This window comes from Marmota flaviventris, chromosome 11 (assembly GCF_047511675.1).
Source record: "Marmota flaviventris isolate mMarFla1 chromosome 11, mMarFla1.hap1, whole genome shotgun sequence".
Lineage (NCBI taxonomy): Eukaryota > Metazoa > Chordata > Mammalia > Rodentia > Sciuridae > Marmota > Marmota flaviventris.
The window spans coordinates 7,288,845-7,315,993 of record NC_092508.1 but is presented as its reverse complement, the minus strand read 5'-3'; the positions used below and the strand labels follow the sequence as shown (position 1 = coordinate 7,315,993).

Genomic DNA, 27,149 nt, shown 5'->3' with positions numbered 1-27,149 from the left:
CATACTGTCATAAAATGTCATCATTTATCTTACACACAAATCTTCCCATTCTAGTCAATTTGAAGTAATGCATTGATAAACTATATATAATTTTATCTTTCCTATTATGAATTATAAGTTTTTTCTCTCTACTCTTACTTGATGATCCTCTTTCTGCTGTAAATTGTCTGCAGATATTTTACTCGCTCTTTTACCTGGCGCAGAGCATGCATTCAGTCAGTGGTATCCTGGGCCGTGGAAAGAGCCTGGGCAGAAAGTGAAGGTTGGGGTTCCCCCACACTGCTCCCCCAAATTGGGACAAATTGGGTGAAAAGCTTCTAGCTAAAAGATTATGTGAGTAAATATATTTTCAATAATATTAAGGATTTAATTGTTAGCCTGTGATGAGTTGTGCACATGAATGGCTTGGGATTCTTGCATTAGCACTGCTATGTCTCTTACCCATTACAGCCAGTGCTCCTTACCGCTACTATTTGTTTGTTTATTCACCCAGCATTTATGGCATGGATCATACAAAAATAATCCCTGTTACTCCCTCCTTGCTGTGCCAGGCAGCTTGTGTATCTCTCTACCCCCAGTTCCCAAGGACCTTTTCAAGAGACCCTTTCTGCAGATGTCTGCTACTCCCATTTCCCTTCTTTTCCCTACAGCTGACTCCAGAGTTGCTTTGTTTGGCTATGGGAAGGTTAATAATGATTATAGTTACTTACGAATAAAGTTGTCTTATCTCAACCCACAGGGAGTCCTCTGTATTGGATAACTTCTAGTGTGGATTTCATTAAGTCATTTATACCCATCTCATCTCTGATCAAGTGCAGCACCTTCAGGGTTTCTTGCTGGACCACTACCCTGTGATCCTTTCTTCCTGTACTTCACAGCATGTGAACTGCAGATCGCCTCCTCTCCATAGACTCTCCTTGTTAGCAAGGATGATTTGAGAGTCAGAAATACTGTGAAGCATGAAAGATAAGACTTTAGCCTATCTTAAGGTTTCCTGTGGTCCATACTTGTAGGCCTGAACATATTTATGAATGAGAATCCTTTTCAGATTCTGTCTTATGTGTAATGCTTTTTAACTTTAAACAACCCCTTTTCTGATCTTAGTGCTAATCACTGAGATAATTAAATATCCAAGAAAATTCTTGAATGTAGATTCAAGAAAATTCTCATTGTCACTTGTAAGGAAGCAAATAATTTGAACCAGTGATTCTCAAATGTTTTTGAACTCAAGACACTTTTATGCTCTTGCACTTGGTTGTTTTGATGTCCTGGGGTAAAATAATTTTGTCTGCAAGTAATAATTTTGCCTCTTCCTTTCTAATTTTGTACCTCTTATTTATGACTTTATTTCATTGGCTACCACTTTTAAGAACTGTATTGAATAATAGTAGTGACTACCTTTTTCAGTGTGAATGGGAATGCTTCCAGGATTAAACCCTCAAGCACAATGCTGAGGGTTTGAGACCCAGTTAACCCAGTGTCCTCTTTTTTACTAAAAGTTTCTGTTGGGAATGGATACTGAACTTTTTTCAAGTGCCCTTTGAACGTGTTCCAATATGTTATTTCTCCTCTTTGACTTAATAATATGATGGCATCTACTGTTGAATAATGTTTGTATCCCTCATATGGCCAGGACCCTCATTTGGCCAGGGTATGTAACATGTTTCAATGTGTACCTCAGTTAGGTTTGCTACTAATTTGTTTATGATTTTTGGATTTATAATAAAAATGTGATTGGTCTGTAGTTTTTTGTTGTGTGCTATCTTTGTTTTGCTATTAGGCTGTATTAACTTTATAAGAATAAGTAGGGAACCTTTTTACTCATTACTTTGAAATAGTTAAAATAGCATTGAGGATTGAGTATTCTGTGAGTGAATCATTTAAAGAACTCATTTTTGAAGCATGGGCTAGGGTTTTTTTTTTGTTGTTGTTGTTGTCGGCAACTTTCTCAATTTCTAATGACTGTTGATTTCTATTTTCTTTCTCTTCTTGATTAATTTTGATGATTCATGCTTTCCAGGAAGAATCGTGCACTGTAACTACATATTGTAATGTATTAGAAGTGACTTTTATAGAGTATCTTCAGTTATTTAATTTCCTCTGCATCTGTGATCATACCCTTTTCATTTTGTCTTTCATTTGTTTTACACTAGCTCACGACTTGTCCAATTTTTAATATAAATTTATTTGGCTATTTTTACTTATTGTAAGTAGCTTCTGCTTTATATATATATAAAAACAGAAATTATAACCATTAACCAACTCATTTCCCCTTGTGTTCATTTCCTGATAATCACAATCTACTTCCTCTCTGTACAGATTGGCCTATTCCAGATATTATGTATAAGTGAAACCACACGTGGATTGTCTTTTTGTGTGTAGTTTATTTCACTTACCATATTGTTTTTGAGGTGCAACTGTGTTGTAACAAGTATCCGAATGCCATTCCTGTTAGTGGGTGAGTGATAATCCATCTGGTGTATACCTTATTTTGTGTATCTACCCATGCTGAGAAGAACTTGAGTTGTTTCTATCTTATTGGATATTGAATAGTGAATCGTGCTGAAATAGACATCAGTATGAGAGTATTTGTTTGACTCCCTGTTTCTGATTTTTTTTTTTTTGGTGGTGCTGGTGATTGAACCCAGGACCTTGTGCATGCGAGGGAAGTACTCTATCAACTGAGCTATATCCCCAGCCCTCAAATTCTTTTCATACTTGTATACAGAGGAGTAGAATTGCTGGGTCATATGGTAATTTTGTGTAGCTTTTTGAAGAATGTAAGAGTTTTTGGAATGAGATTTTTTAAGGACATATAAATACTTGATTAGTAGAGAGGAGTAACAGAAATAGAAAGTCACGATGAAGCATAAAAAATCTTGACAGAATAATAATTACATCTGATCTTTATTGAAATGTCACTGGAGATTGCCGAACACTTTTTCAGACTGTCCTTTCTACTACCTCCTTTTCAATTTTTTTTTTTTCCCTCTCCTGGAGTCATTCCTGCCTATTTGCCTGTTGCTCTTTGACACAGCAGCAGACTTGGGGACTTGGGTTGCAGAACATTTTTCTACCATTACAAATAACATCTTTGATAGAATGTGCTCTGTCCCACTAGCCTTCTCAGGCCCTGGCATAGGTGCCTGTCATCTGTCTTCTAGCACTTTTAGCACATGAGTATTGGAATAGAAATTTAAAACAAAATAATCTTTCACAAACCTTGTTTGTCTCGTTGTCTGGAAATAGGGGCTCCTAGGCCTTTAACATGTCTGTCACTAGAGTACCTGTCCTTCTCCTCAGAGGCCAGTGAAAACTGGAGGTCTCTGAGATCTTTTAGCTTCTTTTCCAATATGTCACTCCTGACCCTTTTGCTTGCTCTGTACTTTTAGCTTCATACTTGGCTCCCTGATGATTTATATTTATAGTCGATTGGGGTTACTAGAAACAAAGAGGGAAGAACAGCTTCCTTCCTTCCTTCCTTCCTTCCTTCCTTCCTACTGAGGATTGAACTCAGGGGCACTTGACCACTGAGCCACATCCCCAGCCCTATTTTATATTTTATTTGGAGACAGGATCTCACTGAGTTGCTTAGCCCCTCACTTTTGCAGAGACTGGCTTTGAACTTGTGATCCTCCTGCCTTAGCCTCTCGAGCTGCTGTGATTGCAGGCATGTTCTACCGTACCTGGTGGGAAGAACAACTTCTGAGTGATGGCATAATTTTCTTCTTATTTCCCTTCCTGTAATCACGAGACTTCAGTTACCCTTGGACTTTTTTCCCAGTCCACCCACAAATCTTCCTCTCTGGTACGTTCCAGGTCAAGCCAGTCCATGCTAACAACAAGTATGAATGAACTCAGTGTCATATCTGTTATACATTGTGTTTCATTGCCATAGAAATCATCGCCCACTGGACAGTCCCTGAAAGATCATTTGTTCTTATTGACATGCAATGTTTGATTCCTAGTGGCTCCTTGTGGGGCACTGTATTTTTTTTGCAGATATATCATAACACTTGATGAAAATGGTAAATTTGCTTTTAGTTAGATTGCATGGTGAATTTGAATTCATTTTGTTGCAAATTATATCATTCAACTGTGATAACATTGGCTTTTCTTGCTGATCAGAAGTTCTAAAGAACAGTTATGTTGTTTTGATTTTAAAAAGTGATAGAAAATTTATTATAAATGTAGTTGTTCCTAAAAATACTTTAAGGGCTGGGGATATAACTCAGTTGGTAGAGTGCTTACCTCTCATGCACAAGGCCCTGGGTTCAATCCCCAGCATCACAAAGAGAGAGAGAGAGAGAGAGAGAGAGAGAGATAGATCGATCCATCCTAGGCAAAAAATGAATAATTGAAAAAAAATCTGTAAAATAAATGCCACTGTGGCCAGGCACAGTTGTGCACTCCTGTAATCCCAGTGGCTCAGGAGGCTAAGGCAGGAGGATCACAAGTTCAAAGCCAGCCTCAGTAAAAGCGAGGTGCTAAGCAACTCAGTGAGACCCTATCTCTAAATAAAATACAAAATAGGGCTGAGGATGTGGCTCATTGGTCAAGTGTCCCTGAGTTTAATCCCTGGTACCCCCCACCCCTCAAACAAACAAACAAACAATGCCACTGTGCTTAAGGTTAAAAGCAACTGATCTAGTTCATCCGTTTTTGTCTTACCAACAAGGGAACTGAGGCTCAGAGGAAGTACTTTGCTTGTCCAATGTTCCACAGGAATGTAGAGAGTTCATAAAAGAAAAATACCTGTATCCATAACAATAGGTTATATTTTTAAAAGGGTAACTCATGCCTTTTCAATTTAATTTCTTTTTGGGCATTGTTCACGTCTGTCTAGAGTTTGTTTCCTCTTTTCACTTTCCTGTATTTACCCAGATTTTCATTGGATATCTGCTGCTTCCTCAGATTCCTTGAACTTTGGATGAAGGTGACTCTAGCAGCAGAGCTAGGACTTCTCATTGCCATATATAAATTTCTTGGCAAACTTAGTTGCCTTATGCCAATAGCACTTTATGCATCAATGAGAGTGTTCTAATCTGTACTGTCCAGTACTGTAACCACTAGCCACTTGTGATTGTCAAGCCCTTATGATTGTATTTTATTTTATTTAACTACATGTAGTTAGCCACTTTTTTTTTTTTTTTTTTAAAACATTGGAGCTTTATATCATTGCCTTTTTCCAGAGACTCTGTTCGAAAGCAATCCAGTCAGGGTGAATCCTACTTGAATTCTGGACTTAGTTTCCTAATGGATACAAGTAAGGAAGCATTTATCCCTAATTACTGTTGACAGCTATCATATGACTTGTTAAGTAATATGAGTAGAAGAGTGAGGACTAAGGAAATTCTGGGCCCCTACAGCTATGAGAGCCCTGGATCAACTGACCCTGAAGCCTTCCTAGTTTTGGACTTCCAGTTATATGAGCCAATAAGTCACTTTCCTTAGTAAGCCATTTGCAAATTGGGACAAATCTCATAGCTGATGGGGAGATCTGTGTGGTGAAAGGTGATGTGAATGAGCTCTGGTTCTACTCTGCTATTTGCTTTCTATATGAACTTGGACACATCACTTTTCTTCTTTACTTCAAGGTTTTCATTTGCAAGTGGACATTGCACTACTTTATGTCTCTGAAAATAGAAGCCCAGGCAGGATTATACACAGGTCAGGATTGACCAAGTTCAATGGAAAATCAGATATAATACTTAAGAGAAGAATTCAAGAATGAGTGCGACATGATTTCTAGTTAGGAACAGCTTGGGTGCTGACATTCTTAAGTGAAAAAACAAAGACTTAGGATGAGGAAGGCTATGAATTCAGGTTCTGATTGCATGTTGAACTTGAGTGTAGTAGGGACAATCTGGTTGTGACAATCAGTAGGTGATTGGTTTATAGAAGTATAGACCCATAGGAGGGATGGTGAGAGTACCTTTCTGAATATTATTGATTAAAGCTGTGGGACATCAGCGAGATTGTCAGGTAGATGGACTATGATCAGAACTGCCTGAAGTGATCATCATCCTGTAAAATGAGATCTTACTTGGAGATTTGAAAACTCAGGGGCAGAGGTGGACATTTGGAAGCTAATTGTGGTGGAGATTTTAAGAGCCTTGTATAACACCAAGAAGAAAGATGAAAGGAGTGTGCCACTGCACCCGGCTGTGTTGGGTGTATTAAAGGAACAAGGTGATTGAAGATTATTTTCATTAAAAAGACTAATTCTCATATGAATTGAATATCAGCCTTTATTTAGGGAAGACTCCTCTCTCCTTTATTTTCATTATTACTTTGTAACAGTTGCCTGGAAAAGTTTGATTTGATATTTATTGAACAGATTCACAGAACCCTGTGAATCAGCTCTGCAAGGGCATCCCCACTTAATTCTTCCTGCAATTCAGAGGCTGGCTGGTTGTAAAGTTAGATTCAGGCCTTCAGACTCCAGGAAGGGAAGGCCCTGTAGTCAATACTTCCTTTTTCCTCCTTCTGGTTGGCATGATCCAGGTTTATTCAATTAGTAATAAAACCTTTTTTGCAATTTGGCATTTGACCTTAAAGTTTTGTGTATTTTTCCCTTTGTTAGGGACCCTTTTTGTGCCACTTTACAGAATTACATGTGCCTGCAGATTCATCTTGTTGGCACTCATTCCTCTTTGGATTGCTCTATGTAATTCCCATCCTCCTTTGAGAACTATTGGTGAGGCTTTTCAAGTCATGCAGCAACATGCCAAGGGAAATCATTGCTTGATTGATAGACTTGGAGTAATGATGGTCGTAATCTGCAGAGATTTTCAAAAAGCTGTTGAAGATTCTAGCTCAACCTATTGCATAAAAACTGGGCCATGTGGCTCTTTTCTGGAGGAAACTGCTAGCTGCCCCACTCTGGATATAAAAGGACTATCATTAAGGACAGATCTTATTTAACATTTTACAATAGAAAACTCTCCATGGTTTTCAGTAATGCTAATTAAACAAAATAGTAGCCTCCAAAACACTAAAAAGTGAGTGTGTTACCCTGTCCCTTTAAGTGGAATCTGATTTCTACCCTGCACACCCTTTCTCTAGTCCCCTGAATGAAAGCTGTCTCCACAGTGAGGTCTCTCCTCTTTGTCCCTCAGTTTTTAGTGCCCCTTAGCTCTGATTCCTTTGCTGGAGCCATAAACAGTAGTTGAAAGTGAACTTGATAGGCTTGACTCTGATGCTCACTGCTGCCCACCTATCTCAGTGCTCCTCTGGCCCTGTCTCTGCAGTTCACTCAGGCCACATTGTACCTTCTGTTCCAGGTATGAATGCTCGTTGGGCCCACCCTGGTGCAGCGGGACCAGAATCCAAACCTGTCTGACTAGCCCTGTTCACTTACTTCTCTACCAGGGATGAGGGTTCCAATAAAATGTGTCAAATCTCTTAGTAGGAAAAAAAAAAAGGACTGAACAGGCACTTTTGCCAGTCATCCTTGCCTTCATTTTCTTTATTCATAAAAAAAAAACCTTTGTAATAAATACTCGCCTCAACTACTTCACAGGTTCTTGCATAAATCAAATTAGGTAATGGAAGGGAAAGTTTATTAAAAAGAATAAGGCCTACACAATATAATGATATTAAGAAGTGTGGTCCCTATGAATGGGGCTACTGACCTCATAAAAGAGACACCTGTGACTCCCTTACTCCTTCCGTCACGTGAGGACCCAGTGAGAGATGGCCATCTGTGAACCAGGAAGGAGTCCTTACCAGACACCAAATCTGTCTACACATTGATCTTGGCCTTCTCAGCCTCCAGAACCATGAGAAATAAATTTATTATTTATTAAAATAAAATAAGGTCTAGCATTCCACTATGGGCATTTTCCAGACTATTTTTTGAAGCCTGTTGTCTCTGGAAGCGGTGATTTTCACATTGTCCTCTTGCAGAGGTCCTCAGATCCCCTGGTGGTAGTGATGAGCTTTAACAGCTCTCTGGCTGCCCTTGTTCACCAGAGCCTCTTGCTCTTGAACCTGCCACTAAAATCTCAGGAGTGCAAACTGGACTTAAGTATCCCTAAACACTCACTTCTTCTACCCTTTGTGTGTCTGAGCTTCCTCTCTTCTGCCATAAATGCCACCCAGTTCCCCGCTCCTCCTGAGAAAATGCCTCCCATTCTTCCAGTGTCAACTTTCATTTTAGAAAAATATTACTTTTCTATCACCGTGTAACAAATTGCCACAGACTTGGTGGCTTAAAACAGCACATTTATTTTCTCACAGTTTCTGTGAGGCAGGAATTGGGATGTGGCTCATCCAGGCCCTCTGCTTGAAGCCTATTGTCTCTGGAAGTGATGAGTATCACATTGTCCTCCTGCAGAAGTCCTTCAGTGTTCCTCACAGTGCTGCAGTCAGAGCATTGGTCATCTGAAGGCACGACTGGGGAAAGATCTGCTACTAAGCTTTGGTAGTTAGTGACCAGAGTCAGGTCATTGTAGGCTGTTGGACTAGAACTTGGCTTCTTGCTCACCTTTGAGTGGATGCTGCCTTTAGCTGTTCTCTACATAGGCCTTCCTGCAGCTGATGCTTCATCAGATCCTGCAAGAGAGAGACTCAGTTGTCAAAGTGGAAGTTAGAATCCTGTGTAACCCAACCATGGAAGTAACACACCATCATCTGTGCTGTATTCTGTTGGTTAGAAGCAAGTCATGGTCCTGCATGTGCTCAACGGGTAGGGATTCTATAAGGACATGAAGGGTGGGTCTTACTAGGGACCTTTTTGGGGTTTTTTTGAGGGGGGATATTACAGGGGATTGAACCCAGAAACACTTTACCCCTGAGCTACATCCCCAGCCCTTTTTTGTTTTTTATTTTTGAGACAGGTCTCACTAAGTTGCTGAGGCTGGCTTTATACTTGGAATCCTCCCACCTCAGCCTTCTAAGCCACTGGGATTACAGGTAATATGTCACTGCACATTGGGGACCATTTTAGAGTAAGCCTTTACTTATTTCTTCCCAGAAAATGTATGACCATTCCCTTTTGTGACTTCTTTATAACTACTTTTTTTTTTCTGGTTTACATTTTATGACTGGTATATTTATGGTTGGATTTGAAAAGATGTCCTCATGTAACTTTTTTTTGCTTGTCTCTAGTTCAGACCCAGAACAGAGTCTTGTGTTTGCAATGGTTCTGCAGAAGAGTCTCCTTCCTTCTCTTCTTTGAAACCAAAGAAGGATTGACCAGGTACTCTCCTGTGTCATGCCTGAGTCCTCTTTCTCCACAGCAGTCATTGTAAAGCCTTCAAATTTGCCAAGTTGGCAGCAAAACCAATATGACTCATCCATGTCTATATAACTTGATTAGAGGCATCCACATTAGCCTGATTTGCATTCAGAGCTACAGTTTGTTACCTTATTAAGGAGAAACAATTTTCTATCAAGATAGAAACAACATCAGCTTCAAACATTAGCTGTTTTTGAGCCATGCATTGTTCATTTTCCTAGTGACTTTATGGATCTTAGAAATGATGCCGTCTGTAAATACTAATTCAGTCGTCATTAAACTATCTGTCTTCCTTTCCTTGCAGTGATCACTCTGTGATTCTGCTATTTCTAGATCACAGCAAATGAATTGAGAAAGAGGGCTGGCCTTTGGGGAAGCACCACTTTAATTTTTTCCTTTTCACCCATGCAGTGGGCTGGATCTAATTATCCCTGTTGGAGCTGTTTAATGGGGCAAATATTGAATGTGCTTTAAGAGACCTGGAGCATAACGAGATTCGATAAGTACTTAATGTATGTGGCAGATTCAGAATGTGATATAACTCATCTAGTCAAACTCTCCATGTTTAGAGGCCATTTTCTATGTAGCCCTCTAAGATAGCTTATCACCTTTTTCACTGTTTGCAGATCTAATGTATTAGCTTGTCTTTAGAAGGCAGGTAAAGAAACACCAATCTGGTTTCAGTTGACACCATGTCTCTGGGATTGAAATGGTCACATCACAGTTAGATGTGAAGTTTGTTTCCTTTAAGAAAACCTCAGATGGAAGTCAACTTAAAGTTGGAAGAATCATTCCTCTGTTGGGAAAGATGCAGAATGAGGGAGGTAAAGCCAGCTTAGATGGAAGCACATCAGTGGATGTGCTAGCATTTTGGGTCTTTGGGGAGCCATGAGGCTAAAAGCCAATTAAAGTTTTATTAGAGAGAAATTTAAGTCATTTCTCCTGGGCAAGAGAAAGATATGGAGCAGAGAGAAGCAGGAGGGTGTTGAAGTGAATGCTGTTAACAACTGAGGATGGGAATCAGTGCAAAGCTCATCTGAGAAGATGACCCTGTGAAGGCCTCAGGTTGGGGGCCAAAAGCCAAGCTAACCAGGGCTCAGCTTCAGCTCAGGAGCCTGAAGGCTCCTGTGTGGTTGACCCAAGGAGGAGTGGTGACATTCTGCCAGAATGAACACCTCCTTTCTTAATCTCTCACCAGTTTGCAAACTGAAATGGTATGGGAAAATGGGCACTGAAAGGCTTTTGTTCCCTTTTTGCTGCTTGGATATCAGCTCCCTTTTCGTTCATTTATTTATCATATTGCTCTTAATGTATTCAAGCATTCTTTCCCCAGTCTTTTCCACAGTGTAAATTCTCAGATAATGTCATCTAATTGATATTCCCGACTTCTACCCCAATATGTAGGACCATATCTCCAGCTTGGGCAGAGGAAGTGGGCATGCTTATGACCCATTGTCTCCCCAAACTCAAAATATGTCCCAAGTAAAGTTGACTGACTCCTATTATCTATTACCTGGGCATCTCTCTCACATATCATGTTTTCCTTTCCACTCTCACTTCTGTCAATGCTGTTGAGATCCTGGAGCTAGTGTAGCAGCATGGGGAAGGGACGAGGTGTTAGTGTTCATGAGACTTGGGTTTGAATCCTGTCTCTGCTACTACCTGGCTGATATCCATGGATAAGCATGCTATTTGATATTTGTGAGCCTCATATCTCTTGGTTCTAAAATTGGCACATTAATCTATGCCTGCCTCATTGGTCTGTGGAGAATATTAAATCTGGTAACATGTGCAAATTACCCAACAAGGTGCCAGACGTGTGATAGGGGCTCAATGATGAGTTGATTGAAAGCATAGAGCACCATGCCTAGTATGTTCAGGGATGCTGTTTTGGGATAACATTCTCACTTGAGCCTCCTCTGAAGTGTGGAAAACAGCTCTGCCAGGCCTGTTTGTAATCTCATGCCCTCCTCCATGTGTTTTGATACAGTGAAGTTTTCATGTCCTCTCTGCCTAAGGTTAATCCTTTCCCTTGGATTCTAGATCCCATCCCTTCCTTCCAGGGGCCCCTCCCTTTCCTAATTGTGCCTGCTTTAACCACACCTTCCTTACTTGTTCCTTCTCATCAGTATTTAACCATTCCAAACCTCCTCTCTTATCTTAAAAAAAATAAAATATTAAAAGCTGTATCATGATTTCTCTCTCCCTGTAGAGCCACCACCCTGTATTATTCCATTCCTTCACTGCCAGGCTTCCCGAGCCCATTCCACACCCTCATCCCCAAAGCCCACACACATCCCACTCAATTTTCCAGGCACAGCATCTTAATTTTACTTTGTTTCCTTCATTAAAAAGAGTCTCACTAGGATTACCTGTGACCTTGTCACACTGCGGACCATTCTTTCCCTATTGCAGTGTTCTCTAACCTCAGGCCAGCCTGACTTTTCTTCTGCCTCTCTGACCACATCTGTTTTCTTTGCAGACATTTTGCTTTGCTGTTGCTTTGCTTAAATGTTGGTGTTCCTTGCTATTCCATCCTGGGTTTTCTTCCCTTTGGATTTTGAGCAGTCCCCGAGGGAGTCAGTCCACTCAGACATTGATTCTCTGTGCACAGGTAACTCCCTCATCTCTGTTGCAAGCCCAGAACTTTCTCTTGAGTTCCAGGTCTAGTAGATGACACCTCAAACTCACTGAGACCCTACTGGCCTTGTGTTCTCTTTTGATTGTCTGAGTGTGATCTTCCTGTGGTGGCTCATTGTTCTTCTTATAGCATTGGCTCTCATAGTTCAGTGTGCTTTAGAATCACCTGAAAGCCTTGTTAAAATGCAGATTGTTAATTCACACCCCAGAAGTTTTGAGTCAGTAGGTCATGAGTGGGACCTGAGAATGTGATTTCTATGGGATCCTAAGTGATGATTATGCTGCTGCTCTGGGAACCATGTTTAGAGACCCTCCGTGATAAGGAAATGAGGCAGGCTTTCCTGCTTTTTGCTTGACCCCATAGATCTGTACCTACAGATACCCACTAAGTCATCTTTTTCAGCTCTGCCCCACCAACCTGGACCTTCTGCCTGACACTTGTCTCACTTTTCCTGAATAAACCAGTGCAATCTGCTTAATAAGAACAGATCATGTCAGCTTCCTGCTGCTATTTCCTCCAGCTCCCACTGCCCTCAGAATAAATCCAAGCTCCTCTAATGCCTGCCTGGCCTCTGCAGGCCATCTCTTATCCTTCCTCATTTTGCATAGCATGCATCAAACAGAAAAGCATGCGTGATTTCAGTGTGTTATATAGCAGTTATTGAGTGCTTACCGTAACTGTTCTAGTCACGGTAGCACTTCTACACATATTCCATTTGATCTTCCCATTAGCCCTATAGAGTAAGTTATAAGTTACATTTTTAAAAAATATTTTTCTTTTTTTTAGTTGTCAGTACCTTTATTTTTATTTATATGTGGTGCTGAGAATTGAACCTAGTGCCTCACACACACTCGGCAAGTGCTCTACCACTGACCTACAGCTTCAGCCCATAAGTTACATTTTACACATGAAGAAATGAGACTCATTTTATAATGTTTTTGTTGTCCTATATACCAGTCTTGTCCAGGCCCTTGAGCTCAAGGAACAGAGTTGGATTCATTCAGAACTTACTGCAAGAGTTAATTAACATCTGTTAATAACATCTAACAATTTTTGTTAATGTACTTTGTGCCAGGGTACTACATGTAAACATAACTCATGTAAACTGTACCTAATTTGAACAGGTGGAAATTGATAAAGAGTAACTTGTTCAAAGTCACACAGCCCGAGGTTGTAGGATCTGAGTTTGAATTTATGTCCTGTGACTCCAAAGCTCATTCTGTCTGTCATCCCTGTGGATGGAAGCATACATGTTTTATTATATGTGGTACAATTTGGATGTGAGGTGTTCCCCCAAAGCTCATGTTAGACAATGCAACAATGTTGAGAATGTTCAGGGTGGAATGATTAGATCTGAGAGCTATGACCTGATCATTGGATTAATCCATTTTATGGATAGATAATTTGAATGGATTACTGAGTGGTAACTGTAGGGCAGGTGGGGCATGGCTGGAGAAAGTAGATCCCTAGGGGTGTGCCTTTGGGATTAATTTTATCTCTGCTTTCTGGCCGCCAAAAGGTGAGCAGCTTTCCTCTGCCTTGCCTTTCACCCTGATGTGAAATGATGGAGTCAGCTAATCATGGACTGAACCTCTGAAATTGTGGGCCCAAAATAAACTTTTCCTTCTGTAAGTTATTCTGGTCAGGTATTTTGGTCACAGTGATGAAAATCTGACTAATGCAATCTGCCTCTTCTCTTTTCTCCATCCCTTGTACTTCTACCTTAATGGAACATTGAGGGCTACCATACTGTCCTTGTGTTTCCTGTGAAGTTTGCCACTGTTACCTCCTATCAGTTCCCTGTCTACATTGCCATCTGGGAAATATTTACAAATTACAGATCCTAGAGACTTTCCACTAGTGGTAAGAATGGGCTATCATTCAAATATACCCTCCTACTAAAATAACTAAGAATATTTGAATTTAAAAATCTTAAAACCTCATAGTGCTGATATTCATCATCAGGTTAAAAATGAAATCAAGAACCCAGATGACGTTGTGGATTTGATCAGCAGTTATGGGGCTAGAAATAAAGCTCAGCTTCTTCACAAGACGGTGCAACCTCATAAGGGTAGAATTGAAGCAGACAAACTCTCTCATGGACTTTTAGCCCAGGTTCAAGTTGACTGGAGCAACCAAGGAATCTCAAGTCTTGAGTTGGTTTAAGGTTCTGGTGATGCCTCTGGGTATCTGGCGAAATCAAGTGGAAAATCTTTCAAAAGGAAGATTTCTGTTAGTTATGGCCCCAGATAATTCAGTGACCAACACATAAATTACCAGGAACCCAAGGAAACCAGACTCCAAAGTCAGGAACTGTAAGAACCCATAAACAACGGAAACAATCCTTAAAAATCATTGTCAGATGTTCCTCTATTTAAACAAATAAATGATAAGCCTGAAGATATTTGCAAGAATGGGAAACAATGAATTGTGACATAGCAAATTGGAAAAGAAGCAAAAAAAAAAAAAAAAAATCTTCTAAAACAGACAACAAAATAATGAAATAAAAACTCAGTGGATGATGAAAAGTATTTAGTAATTAGTTTGAAGAGAAAATTCAGTGGATAGGCTTATAGCAGATTGGATAAAGTTGAAGAGACAATTAATGAACTGAAAGATAATAGGAAAAACTATCCAGAGTATACTGGCATGGAGAGACAAAGAGAAAATGCAAAAGAGTATAGAATGATAAGGTTTAAATAAATTTAATTGGAGTCCTAGAAGAAGATGAAACAGAAAATGGGCAAAGGTGAAATTTGAAGATAATGGCTAAGATCTTCCATATTAGGTAAAATATCAAATCACAGATATAAGACCAGTGATTTCTAAGTAGAGTTAAAAAAAAGTTCAAGTTTAGATATAGAAGAAATTACATAAAATCAAAGGCAAAAAGAAAGTCCTAAAGCAGCGAGAGATAGAGAGAGAGAGAGTGCGAGTGCGCGCGTGCGCGAGAGCACGAGAGCGAGCGCGCCGACTATTGATTTCTCAGCAAATATAATCCTAATTAGGTTTTCTGTATAAAGTTTCAGCGGCTTTCCTTCCCTAAGGTATAAAATACAATCTCTTCAGATATCTTGTGGAGTCTTTCAGGGTCTGGTCTGTAGACCCATTTAGATACACACAGGCTTCCCTCTGGCTAGGTTCACCCTTGGTACGTGCCTTTGCACACTCTTCCCTTTCTGGAGTGCTCCCAAGGCTTGTCTTCTTAGACAGTTGCTACTTGGCCTTCCATTTCCAGCTTGGGTTCAGCTGCTCTGTCACACTCTACCCAGCTCCCTCTCGTTGCCCTTGGGCTCACTTCTGGCCAGCACTTACCAACACCATGTGCTTTAAATATTTGTTTGCATCTTTGTTTTACTTCTAGCACATGAGCTTCCTCAGGAGGCAAGCAGGGTCATTTTCAGTGTCTGACATTCCACAGATATTCAGGACCTTTCCTGCTGACTCCAGCATTTCAGGGAGTCCTGTGGCCACTTAAGTAGTACCTCAATATAGGTTTCCCTGGCCCTTCCCATCACACCTCATTCATGCTGTGTGGACACCACAATCAGCACCTGCTTCCCTGCATGCTGTCATCTCCTGGCTCTGCCTCTTCGTTACCCGTTTCCTTGGTGAAACTCAATAACAGTACCCACTTTGCCCCTAGCGTAAAGTTTGTGAATCAAATGAGGTAATGTAGGCAAACATACTGTGAAAACCCCTGGCACTGACAGTTTCATTAGCTTCATTTCACACTGAGAGACTTGCTTGGGCTGGGGATTTTGGGAAGAAGGGAACTTGTTCGTGTCCCCAAAGACAGTCCCTTTTGAGCCTTGTCCCTGGCAGGAGCTGCATATGGCCCATCTGCACTCATTATGCCTGGCAGGAATGTAGCACAGCAAGCGATTATTATAGTGAATGTGACTTTGGCCCTGTGAGGACTTGGGTTGTCACCTTTATGTTTCAAAGGGAAGAGGAGCTCATAATGTAAGTTTTCCTAGTAGACTGATATTGAGAGATTTGATAAGAGTATATTTTCATTTACAAATATGTATTGCAGTTTTTACTGAGTTCTATTTGGAAATTTTAAATTTCTGTGGCCTCTTCAGAATGTAGTGAGCTTGGATTTGTCAGTTTGCTGTTCTTTGCACAGGATAGATTGAAACACACCCTTTCGCCCAGTTGCTTGTTTTTTTTTTTTTTTTTTTCCTTCACCTGCCCCCAACCTTCATATCATAGTTCAATCATCTGAAAACTTGCTTGAAAAGTATTACTAATCATCAGACTTGTCAGTCTACTATTTCTGTAGGAGATGGCCAAGAATAATTTTTCTTACCAAAATAAGGTGTGGAGTTTGTACTTGTTATATGCAAGTGACAATGCCAATTCCAGCAAACTGGGGCATTTTTCTTTTTGAATGTTTAAATAGAAGTTCCAGGTAGTCTATAGAAAAAGACCAGGATTTCACTGGACCTTTTCTTCCTGTTGTTTTTCTCAGAGAAATTTGAAGAGTTGTTTGGTTACTAGTGTACCTAATTTTTCAAAAATTCTATTTTAAATGAAGAATTTTAATAATTACTAGATTATAGAATTATATGAACTATATGGGGATACAGAGATTTATAGCCCTTTCTTTTTTAATATTTATTTTTTTAGTTGTAGTTAAACAAAATACCTTTATTCTATTCATTTATTTTTTGTGATGCTGAGGATTGAACCAGGGCCGCACCTGTGCTAGGTGAGCGTTCTACCATTGAGCCACAATCCCAGCCTGATAGCTTTTACTTTAATACAGCATAACCGAAGGCTGTGGGGACACATCTTTTCTCCCCCTTGTTGAGGACCACTGGCAGCTTGGCCTTGTTCTTACAGTTCATTGGTGTCTGTCAAAGCATTATTCTTGAGAATCCATCAGAAGCTCTTTCCATTGAAGCCCTTTGTCTCACTCTAGACAGTTCACAGTGATGAAGATGCTAAGCAGCATCCCTCTCAGAAAGTGCTGTCAAGTCTCACCCCTGTTCACTGTCACTGTCACTCTCCTGATTCAGTTATATACATCATTAGGATTAATTCTGACATAAAAGCACAGAAAATAATTTTCTCTAATTCAGTCCCCAGTACTTCCCCTTTTTCTCCCCTCCTCCCTCTCCTGTTCCCTTCCCTCCTCTTCTCTACTGATCTTTCTGCTATTTATAGTTTTTTTTAATTAGTGCCTTGGTGGGGATATACATATGGTGAGATTTACTGTGGAATATTCATGTATGTACATAGGAAAGTTAAGTCAGACTCATTCCACTGTCTTCCCCTGTCCTGTCCCTCCTGTCTTCACCTCAGTCCCCTTCCTCTACTCCACTGATCTTCTGTTTTGATGGAATTCCTCTCCCTTTTCTTTTTCTCCTGATTTTGAACTAGCTTCTGCATATCAAAGAAAACATTTTATCTTTGACTTTCTGAGTCTGACTTATTTCACTTAGCATCATGGTGTCTCTTTCTATCTTTGATTCAGTTTCTGATTGTGTCTCCCCTAGGCTGTAACCATAGCTGTCCAAGATCTCTGCTTCTGTTGTTTTTTCACTCTAGAATGCTTCCAAATTCAGGGCCTTAACACATAAATGTGGTGTATAACTCTTTAAAAATTTTTTCTACATTTTTAATTGGTGTGTTATAGTTGTGCATAATGGGAGGATTTGTTGTTACATATCCATACATGCACACAGTATAACAATATAATTTAGCCAGTATCACTCCCCAGCACTTGCCCCTAACCTCTCCGCCTCCCATCCCTTGGTTCCTTTTGGTGTATAACTCTTTAAGAGGATACTTCTTTGACTTTTATGCTTTATGGGATAGTGTCTGAGCTTGTCAGTCTCTATGTCTGAACCTGTATGTTAGAAATTATGTTTTGCTGAGAATAGCTTTAAATCCTAAAATACCAATGGCTTAAATAAGAAAGAAGTTTGTTTCTCTCTCACACAAAAGAAGACCAGAGGCAAGCAGGCTGGCACATGTAGGGTGGCTCCACATCTTCAGTTCATTCTTTTATGCTGATCTGCAGGGTAGAAACACCTTTGTCCTATAGCCAGGACCAAGATGAGTGCTCAAGGGAGGTCCAGCTAACACATCTTCTTACCAGCCGGCAGAGAGGAAGAAAGAGAAGACTGGGTCTGTGCCCTCTAAAGATACTTCTCAGAAGTCACCTACAACACTTTCCACTGCATCTTTCTGATTAAAACTTAGACATGCCCCTGCAAGAAGGCTAAAGGATGAGGTCTTTTAGCTGGGCTGTCCCACTGAAAATTGAAGAGACTAGCTAATGTGGCAGTGACATAAGCCTCAGCTCTAGGGCCCGTCCGACCTCTTGCCCAGCCTTGTTCCTCCCCTTATGCATCTCAAGCCTTTTCTACCCAGCTCGGTGTCTATAGCCTGTTGGTAACTATAATATATCTCTTCTTAGACCTTTACTGCATCAGCTGTCTCACAGAACTGGGCCTCTTGAAAGTTCTGGCCTTTGTCTTGGGTGCCCTTCAACATCCTTGTTTCTCTTTGAAACATTTATACATCCTTCAAGCCCCAGGCCACTTCTTCAGGGAATGTTTCTTACTTGCTCAGCAGTGGCAGCACAGTGCTCTGTACTTGTGCATATACCAGTGTGGAACAGTGGCAAAGCTTTGTGGACCTAACAGTTGAACAGATCTGGTTTGAATCTCTGCTCTCCAGCATGGGCTGGAGGTGCACAGCATAGAAATTATATATAAAGCTACAACCCAGGCCTCACTTTTGAGTTCCACACTTTCATATTGAACTGCTTATTCAACATCATCCCAAGGTACATATGTAACTACTTTTGAAACAGAACTCTTGATTTTACTTCGTTCTCTAGACTTTCCTTATTCATACCTCCCTCAGCCTAGCTGCAGATGTCAGAAAACTGGAAACAGTTCTTCACTTCTCATGTCTAATAGCCCTTAGACTCTTATATTAAATCCCCACCAGTATATCAGCTCAATTGCAAAATATGTCTTAATTCTGCCTCCAGAGTCTGCATCACAGCTCTGTCCTCCAGTGCCTGGACTCCTGGAGTAACTCTTCACTGATCTCCTCACATCCACTCATAGCCTGCTCTAATCTTGCCTTGGTCATGCTATTCTTGCATAAAAGTCAGCTTCCCATTTAACGTAGGCTTAGCTCGGGTTCTTATCTCCTGTAGTGCCCACCTGCCTTGACTCCTGTCTCCCTCTCATTCTCATGTCTTGCACTGCCTATTCTTGCTAATTGTGCTCCACCTTCCCAGTCCTATTTCCAGTTCTCTTTCCAGTCCTTGACTGTGCAAAGAACTTCCTGTTTTTACCACCCTCCTGCCATTCCCTGCCTTGGGGTCTTTTGACCCCCTATTACTCTATATACACCATCTTCTTTTCTCGGCTTAAACATTACTTCCTCACAAGCCTTTCCATGATCGCTAACCTAAATCTCACATCCTTTTCCCTTCCTCCATAGGACTATTCTTTCCTTCTTATCCTTCATCACAATCTGTAATTTTATATTTATTGAGTGATTATTTATATAACATCATTTCCACATTAGCCTGTATGTTCCCTAAGGGCTGGGATCTATATCTTACAACTGAATCCTCAATGCCCTGTGCTCAATAAGTATACATGGAATAAATGAATAAATATATGATCTTGTGATTCAGTAATGCATTCGATTCTCTCATTACACTGACAACTTTGCTCTTCAGTGTGGCAAGAAATAGTGTAGTTGGAAACATATTAAGGTGATTCACCTTTCCAACTTGGCGTTGTATTTCTTTACATTCATTGACTGTAATATCTATGATTCTCACCTGCAAGGCTATAAACTTTGGTTTAATTTATTAAGATGTAACTATGAACAAAGCCTTATTTTTTCCAGGATAACCTTATGAATACAGAACCTATAGAGGTCATGTTCAGGTGTGATATCTGGAAATCATGCTTGGGCCCACTGCCATGGCTTGCCCTCTCTCTTTGGATCTAACCTCGTATAACCTTTGGAACAGAAGAGTCACTGTTGTTGGGGTGGAATCTGAACTAATAGTCATTTTAAGATGGAACCATCAGTGACCATACTAGAAAGCTACTAGCCTTGGGTTTGGGCTGTCCTGGAAAATCCAGTTCTTTCCCTACCCTGAACTCATTTCCACAGCTTTTGAGACCAAAAGCTTACATGTCAGATTTCTAAGTAGCATGTACTCTTAATTTTATCTTCCTGTTCTTCCTAAGTTACCTTATTTTCTGCAGAACACTGCAAGGTATATTATGGAACAAACAGATCTACAGCTTGTATTGTTTTGTTTTTGCCCCAAGATTATAAAAAAAAATGTTGTTCTGAAAGCATCTTATGATTTTGAAATTCTAGACTATGGCCTAAATTAAAAGATGAACTTGGATGACTATCCCTCTTTTACTGATGGATAAGTCATCCATAGTAAGAAAAGTTTGTGTTTGCATTTTCTTTTCAGAAGATAATGAAGATTCTGCTTTTAGTGGGCTCATCAGTAGGTAGATTTCATAGATGGAAAAGCACACAGTTGATCATTCTTTAGCTTCAGTAGGTCAGATCATGTCAGTGTTTCCAGAGCATGCCCAGAATGGTAAAAGTTGGCCTTTAGCTGAGCCTTTGCTAGAGGCAGCCAGTCCTGAAAAGAATTTATTTATTTATTTTGGCCTTGGTTATGTCTAAATGATGATAAGTATGAGTCTCTCTGAAGTGGGTCCCACATGAATTTGGTTGTGATCCCTAGAACCTGCGATTACAATATACTTGGATAGAGGGTAATTTTTAGTGGGGAGGAATCTAATGTAATAAATGAAAATACAAAAATTTTAAATGTTCAAAAGGTGTGTAATTTGCTGTTTTTATTCATGTGTGTTTTAATACTTCTGGTATGGAGCCTAATTGCCTCTTTCTCGGGAGATGTGGTTTTAGTTTCTTGGGTGAATGTGCATTTTATAAGTTTTTTAAGAAAGGAAATTAAACATAAAAGACTTTAAGTGCTTTACTCTTTATATAATGTCACTAAGAAATGCCAGGAAAATCAGGGTTGGGCTTTTTATTTATTTATTTAATAAATATAATAAATTTTCCACCATTTTGTTTGTTATGGCTGGTACCAAAGTTCTTTTAAAAGGTAACATTTATTTTGATTTTGTACTGTTTCAGCAGATGTGCTTTAATTAATTAACCTATCTCTATTCTTCATTGTGGGCTGGACAGTACTTAATATCTTTTTTTTTTTTTTTGGCATTTTGATGCACAGGTGATTTAGTTTAATTCAGCATATTAGATGTTCTCTGCTAGTATGGTGTTTAGCATGCGAATGATGTAAAGTAGAGCAAATGTGGCCTGCTGAGCCAGGTGCTCAAAGTGAGCATTGATACAGATATGTGACATGATTGGCCATAGTCAAGTCATCCAACCATTGTGAGTGAGTGATGTGGGGTACTTGGTATCCAGAAATCTTTCCCAGTCTGAGTTTTCAAATCTTCAAAGTCCGTATGCCTAATGGATATTCATCTAATTGATCCCTGCTCTTCTTTTTCTTTGTCTTTCTAATTTAGGAAAAGAGGATGCCAATGCACCAGTTACAAAAGATGAGAGCACCTCCATGTCACAAGACACAAAAGCTTTATCAGAGAAGTCGCTGCAGAAATCAGCTAAGGTCATTGATTGCAGATTTTTTCCACTCTTCCAATGGTTATTACCTGAGCTACTTGTCAGTCTCGTGAGATTCAGTTAGGACTATAGTTAGTCAGTTAATCAGAAAAGTTAGTAGACTCAGGAAATTAGGAATGGGTCTTGTAACTTTTTTTTTTTTTTTTTAAAAGAGAGAGTGAGAGAGAGAGAGAGAGAGAGAACTTTTCAATATCTATTTTTTAGTTTTCGGCCGACATAACATCTTTATTTGTATGTGGTGCTGAGAATCGAACCCGGGCCGCACGCATGCCAGGCGAGCACGCCACCGCTTGAGCCACATCCCCAGCCTGGGTCTTGTAACTTTAAACAAGTAAATGTGTATTCACTTCCCTATCTTTGTATAAAGGGCCAAGGCCTTTTCTTTAAGTATGTTTGGAGTTTTGTATTCTTTCTTGTTTATAACCCATGTACAATCAGGCATTTATGACTTCCAGTTTGGGTTATTGAAAGTGGAGCAAAGCCAGGCACAGTGGCACACACCTGTAATCCCACTGACTCAGGAGACTGAGATAGGAGGATCGCAAGTTCACTTCCAGCCTAGTCGACTCAGCAAACCCCTGTCTCAAAATAAAAAATGAAAACGGCTGGTTGAGCTCCTCTGGGTTCCGTTCCTAGTACTATGAGCAATAAGTGAATGAATGAATAAAGTGAACTGAGAATTTAAGACACTGGGAGAAGTAATAGGAATATCAACTCCTTCTAGATTTTAGTTTTTGCTTCAATTTTTTAAATTGTCATAGCTAATTCAAAAAATGAATTTTAAGAATTCCTTTTTAGTTTTTTCAAAGTATTCAATTCAGTTATCACATAATAATTATTTTTACATTCCTGTTTCATTTTTTTGCACAATTTTATTAGAAGCTTATGTATGTTAGTAGCATCCTCAGATGTGGGATCAAATACAGCTGACTCTGGCTATGCAGATAACTCATGGTGGCAGAAGGCAAAGTGATGCAAGGGCAAAGAATTGAGTGGCATCATAGTGTGAGGCTTCGTGTACCAGAGGTATCTTGTTGGTGTGCTTGACCTGGGAATGCAGTGTGCAACTCGCCAGCCAGCTGGTTAGGAGAATCTCGCCTACATATTGACCTGAACAATTTCAAATTTACGTATGTTACTCCCACTGCATTCAGTTATCCAGATCTTTATTTCTATAGGCATTTCGAGGACTAACCATGTTCCAGGCAATGTGCTAGATGTGGAAGATTGTAATGACTGGGTGGCCGGGGGCTGCATCTGGCTCCTACACTGGTTTCATTTTACCTGTGCAGAATTTTAAAAGTTTGACTTAATAACTTACATTAAACAAACATACAGAAAGTGTTTCCATAAAAAAATCATGCTTCTAGCTTCTTTTTCAAACAAACATCTGGCTGTACTGGGCCACATTTCTAAATGATTATGATAAGAGCTGAATAGAGCAACCCTCTGTCCATAGAACTTGTATTCTGTGATTTGCTACTGCCCTCCAATCGTGCCCACCCCTTCTTCCCATCCTCTCCCCTTTTCTTTCTCTCCCTCTTGGATAACATTTTTTAATGAATTTAATCTAAAATTACAAGGCAGGGCAGGTGGTACACATCTATAATCCCAGGGACTCAGGACGCTGAGGCAGGAAAATCACCAGTTTGAGGCCAGCCTGAGCAATTTAGCAAGACTCTTGTCTCAGAATTTCAAATGGGCTGGGCATGTAGATCAGTGGTAGAGCACCCTTGGGTTTGATTTCTAGTACAAAAAAATTTAAAAAGTAAAAAATATCAAATAAAATAAAATTACAAGGTAAGCAGCACTTGTATGCCAAGCTTATGCTCTGCCTAAAGCTAACTTCGTATGAACCACAGGTTCAAGCTGCTTTCTGCATTTCTGTGCTATCAGAAATTAAACCAGGATGCAAGGACTTCTGGGTCAGATAAGATAGCATGGCTTGATTTTTTTGCTCCTCCTACTAAGGACATCTGTAAACCCTGGTTTGGGGGGTGGGGGCAGGAAACCCCAAGAGAACTTGAAAGGGTAAAAAGAAGAAGGAACACTTGTTAGGGACCTCCGGACTAAAGAAACTACATAGAGACAGGGACTTTACAGTCCTACCATTAGAAGGTGTTTCTGAATCTCAGCCTAGCAATGGCCAGATAGACTCAGAGAGAGCCAAGAAACCTCTATCTCAGAGATGCCAGGCAAGGCCAGCAGCATCTGTGAAGGAGTTGACTGGGAGCCCTGATAACAGTGAGTGATCATGAGAAGAGCTTTCCTTTCCCCTTAGGCCTGAGAGGCCTCTCCCCACTGAGATACAGTGGGCATCTGAGTGGCTCTACCAAGGGTGATCCTACTCCAAGAAGCACCTGATACAGGAAGCCTCTTTGTCCTATGGGCCAGGGATTCCCCTCTCTCACCTCGAGGCACCAGAAAGCATGAGGATACCAGTAAAAAGGATCTTGCCACAACAAACGACCTGGTGGGCAAGGCCCCTTTGTCCTCACCCAGAGCAACTCGGAAATTATGAAAACTGTTTGAAGGGGAATTCTACCATATTAGGTGTGCAATCTGGGAAGTCTCTTTGTCCTTGGGGACTGGAGACTATTCTCTCAAATCCAGAGACATTGGACAGATAGTCAAGTAGTGCCAGTAAGGAGATTGTGCCACAAACAGGAAATCCCTAAATGGGAAGCCTCTTTGTCCCTGCAGGCTAGAGAGTACTATTCCACACTTTCAGGTGCCCTGGCCTGGAGAGTCCCCTAATTCCTCACAAGCAGCATCAGTAGAGAACCAGTGGGAGTCCCAGTGGCACCATGTAAACCAAACTTTGCAAAATAATACTGCAGAGACCCTGAAAACAAAATTGTCATTGGAATCTCAGCCCACAGCAATAGGCCAGGATCTGCATGCTAAATAAACCTCAATACTGTGACTGCCTAGCATGAAAGAGTTAAATAATACCAGCATCTCCTAATGTCAATAGCCAGAAAGTTCAGGATTCAAACAAAAACCAATCATCATACCAAGAACCAGGAAAATCATAACTTGAGAGAGAAAAGGTATAACTTATACCTACATGAAACCATTGATGTTATGACCAGGCTTCACAATGACCATTATGAAGATTCTTCAGCAAGCAATGGAAAATTCTCTTGAAACATTTGAGAAAATAGAAAATCTCAGCAAAGAAGTTATAACTTAATAAGAATAGTAATTTATTTATTTATTTTTTTTAAAGAGAGAGAGAGAGAATATTTTTTTAATATTTATTTTTTAGCTTTTCGGCGGACACAACATCTTTGTTTGTATGTGGTGCTGAGGATCGAACCCAGGCCGCACGCATGCCAGGCGAGCGTGCTACCGCTTGAGCCACATCCTCAGCCTGTAATTTATATTTAATAACATTTTTAAAGCATTTATGTATTGTTCATAGAGTATGCTGGTATGTCAATGTGAGAAAAGTATAATGCAGAACAAATACCTGGAGCTATACCTATCTGCTGAAGTCTCACTTTTCTTCATAAGACATAGGTCACAGTTATAAAAGCACTTTGATCTAATTTATTCATGTACTGCATAGTTTTTTTTCCTTGGATATATATGCTTAAATTATTGCAACTTATTGATTACTTACTGCTGGACTCTGCTAGTTGATCAGATAATATCCTCCTGACTTCACCTGATACCCAGTTCTACAGATGAGCAACACTGACATTATCTTTGGTGTTTTCAGGTGGTTTACATCTTGGAGAAAAAACATTCCCGAGCGGCCACTGGCATCCTCAAACTGTTGGCTGATAAGAACAGTGAGCTGTTTAGGAAATATGCCCTGTTTTCTCCCTCAGACCACCGAGTGCCTAGAATTTATGTACCTCTGAAGGACTGTCCCCAGGACTTTGTGACCCGGCCTAAAGATTATGCCAACACATTGTTCATCTGCCGCATCGTGGACTGGAAGGAGGACAGCAGTTTTGCACTGGGGTAGGTGATCTCTGGCAAGAAAAACCACTGGTTACAGGAAAGAACTCAGTTTAAGGCACTTTATACTAACTTTTTATGAATTTTAGTTATTGTTTCTTTATTAAAGCCAAGGTATGGTGGTTCTGAGTCCAGAAGTTACCCTTACTTCACTTCAACTAGTTGCCAACAGGTTCCTTGAATTACCAAACAGTAGCCTTTTTGTTTTTGTTTCTGGCATAAAATATAAGCACATTCTGAGCCTCTACAGTTTCCTGTTGTGTCATGAATCCTATTCATACTTGTGTTCTGCAGCAAATTCATTGCATCAAATAGCCAGTTCTTTCCTTTCAGATGCTTTTTTAAAATATGCAAAGTCCAAGCATATTCAGGAGACCTCCCAGTTTCTTTGCTTTAAAGTATGAATATGAAGTCTTGTTTGAATGGTGTGCTTTTTGGTGTTGATCCTGCAGTCAGTTTGATTAGTGCCAAAGGTTTCACCTTAGCATTAAAAGCTAAATTATTACTACTGTAGGGAGGAAGAAGAGTGCCATGTTTCTGTGGAAGCTGTCAGAAATCAGCCTAACTTAAATCTTAGAGATGGTCATTTAATTTTTATTTAAAGAAACTGCTAGACTTCACTATCTGATCAAGTGCTATGACTATTATAACTAGCAATCACTTTGAAAGAAAAATAATATTGTTTTAGTTGTATCTTTAGGTCTTTACTATGAATGATGTCTGACTTTTGCTTCATAGGAAATGGCAGTGAAAGGTATACAGTATAGAAGAGTCTTTCCTGACATTTAACTCTTAGTCCAGTGTAGTGGCTTGCTGGTTGGTTATCTGACTTATACAGAATGGATCCTCCTGGGAATGTTCTGTGGTGATGTGAGGCAACACTGAACGGATGGCCACAGTGTGCTGCTTTTACCAGGCTTATTCTACACTTAGCTTCTTATGCCTAGCCATGTAATCCAGGTCATACTGATGTTAAGAAATACCCCAGAGCCACTTTTCAGTTATGTGAAGATCAGTGTGATTTCCTTGAACTCAGAGCCTCTTAGGAACTGTTGAACTTTCTTTTTTGCTCTAAAATGGTGCGATTGTAGTGTCATTATTTTTAAACTTAACTCATTATCCAAGAGTGATGTCAACCTCTTGAGCCCCAAGTAATCCTTTTCACAGGCTTGCCCGTTTCTCACCATCAAATCAAAAGGTCTGATGGTGGTCATGACACTGGCCTCTGGTCACAGGAAAGAACACCTTTATACACAGGGCACCTTTATACTAACTTTGATTATGCTGCCACACTGTTTGACAGTGAGAAGGGAAGTCTTTCACATCACACCAGGAAACCCAGCCTTGTCCTTTATTTGCCTTTCTGCTGAGCCCTTTGTGCATTCTGGATTGGACTGCTGCCTTAGTGTTCAGGTTGTAAGGGTGTAGTTAGGAAATCTTCAACCAGGAAGATTCTTATGTTTCTGTTTATGTTATTACTCTAATGATCCTGTAGGTTCTCTCATACAACTGAGCCCTTGCTTCATCAGGACCCTAGTCAAAGGGTAGATGCAACAACAACCAAAAGGGAGTCGAGCCTTTGAAGCAACAAACACC

At 40.1% G+C, this 27,149-nt stretch overlaps 1 protein-coding gene across 9 annotated transcripts in view; it reads left to right on the top strand.

Annotated features, from left to right (window-relative positions):
- Nucleotides 1-27,149, top strand: part of Dis3l2 (DIS3 like 3'-5' exoribonuclease 2) — a 332,047-nt gene that overhangs the window by 122,947 nt on the left and 181,951 nt on the right. For all 9 annotated transcript variants that reach the window (XR_011709223.1, XR_011709224.1, XR_011709225.1 and 6 more), the window contains exons 7-8: nt 21,467-21,567; nt 25,309-25,556. Coding sequence is in view for 6 of the 9 variants with exons in the window: in XM_071619543.1 (XP_071475644.1) it covers nt 21,467-21,567; nt 25,309-25,556 (349 nt within the window). In the remaining 3 variants the exon portion in view is untranslated. The remainder of the gene's footprint in view (nt 1-21,466; nt 21,568-25,308; nt 25,557-27,149) is intronic.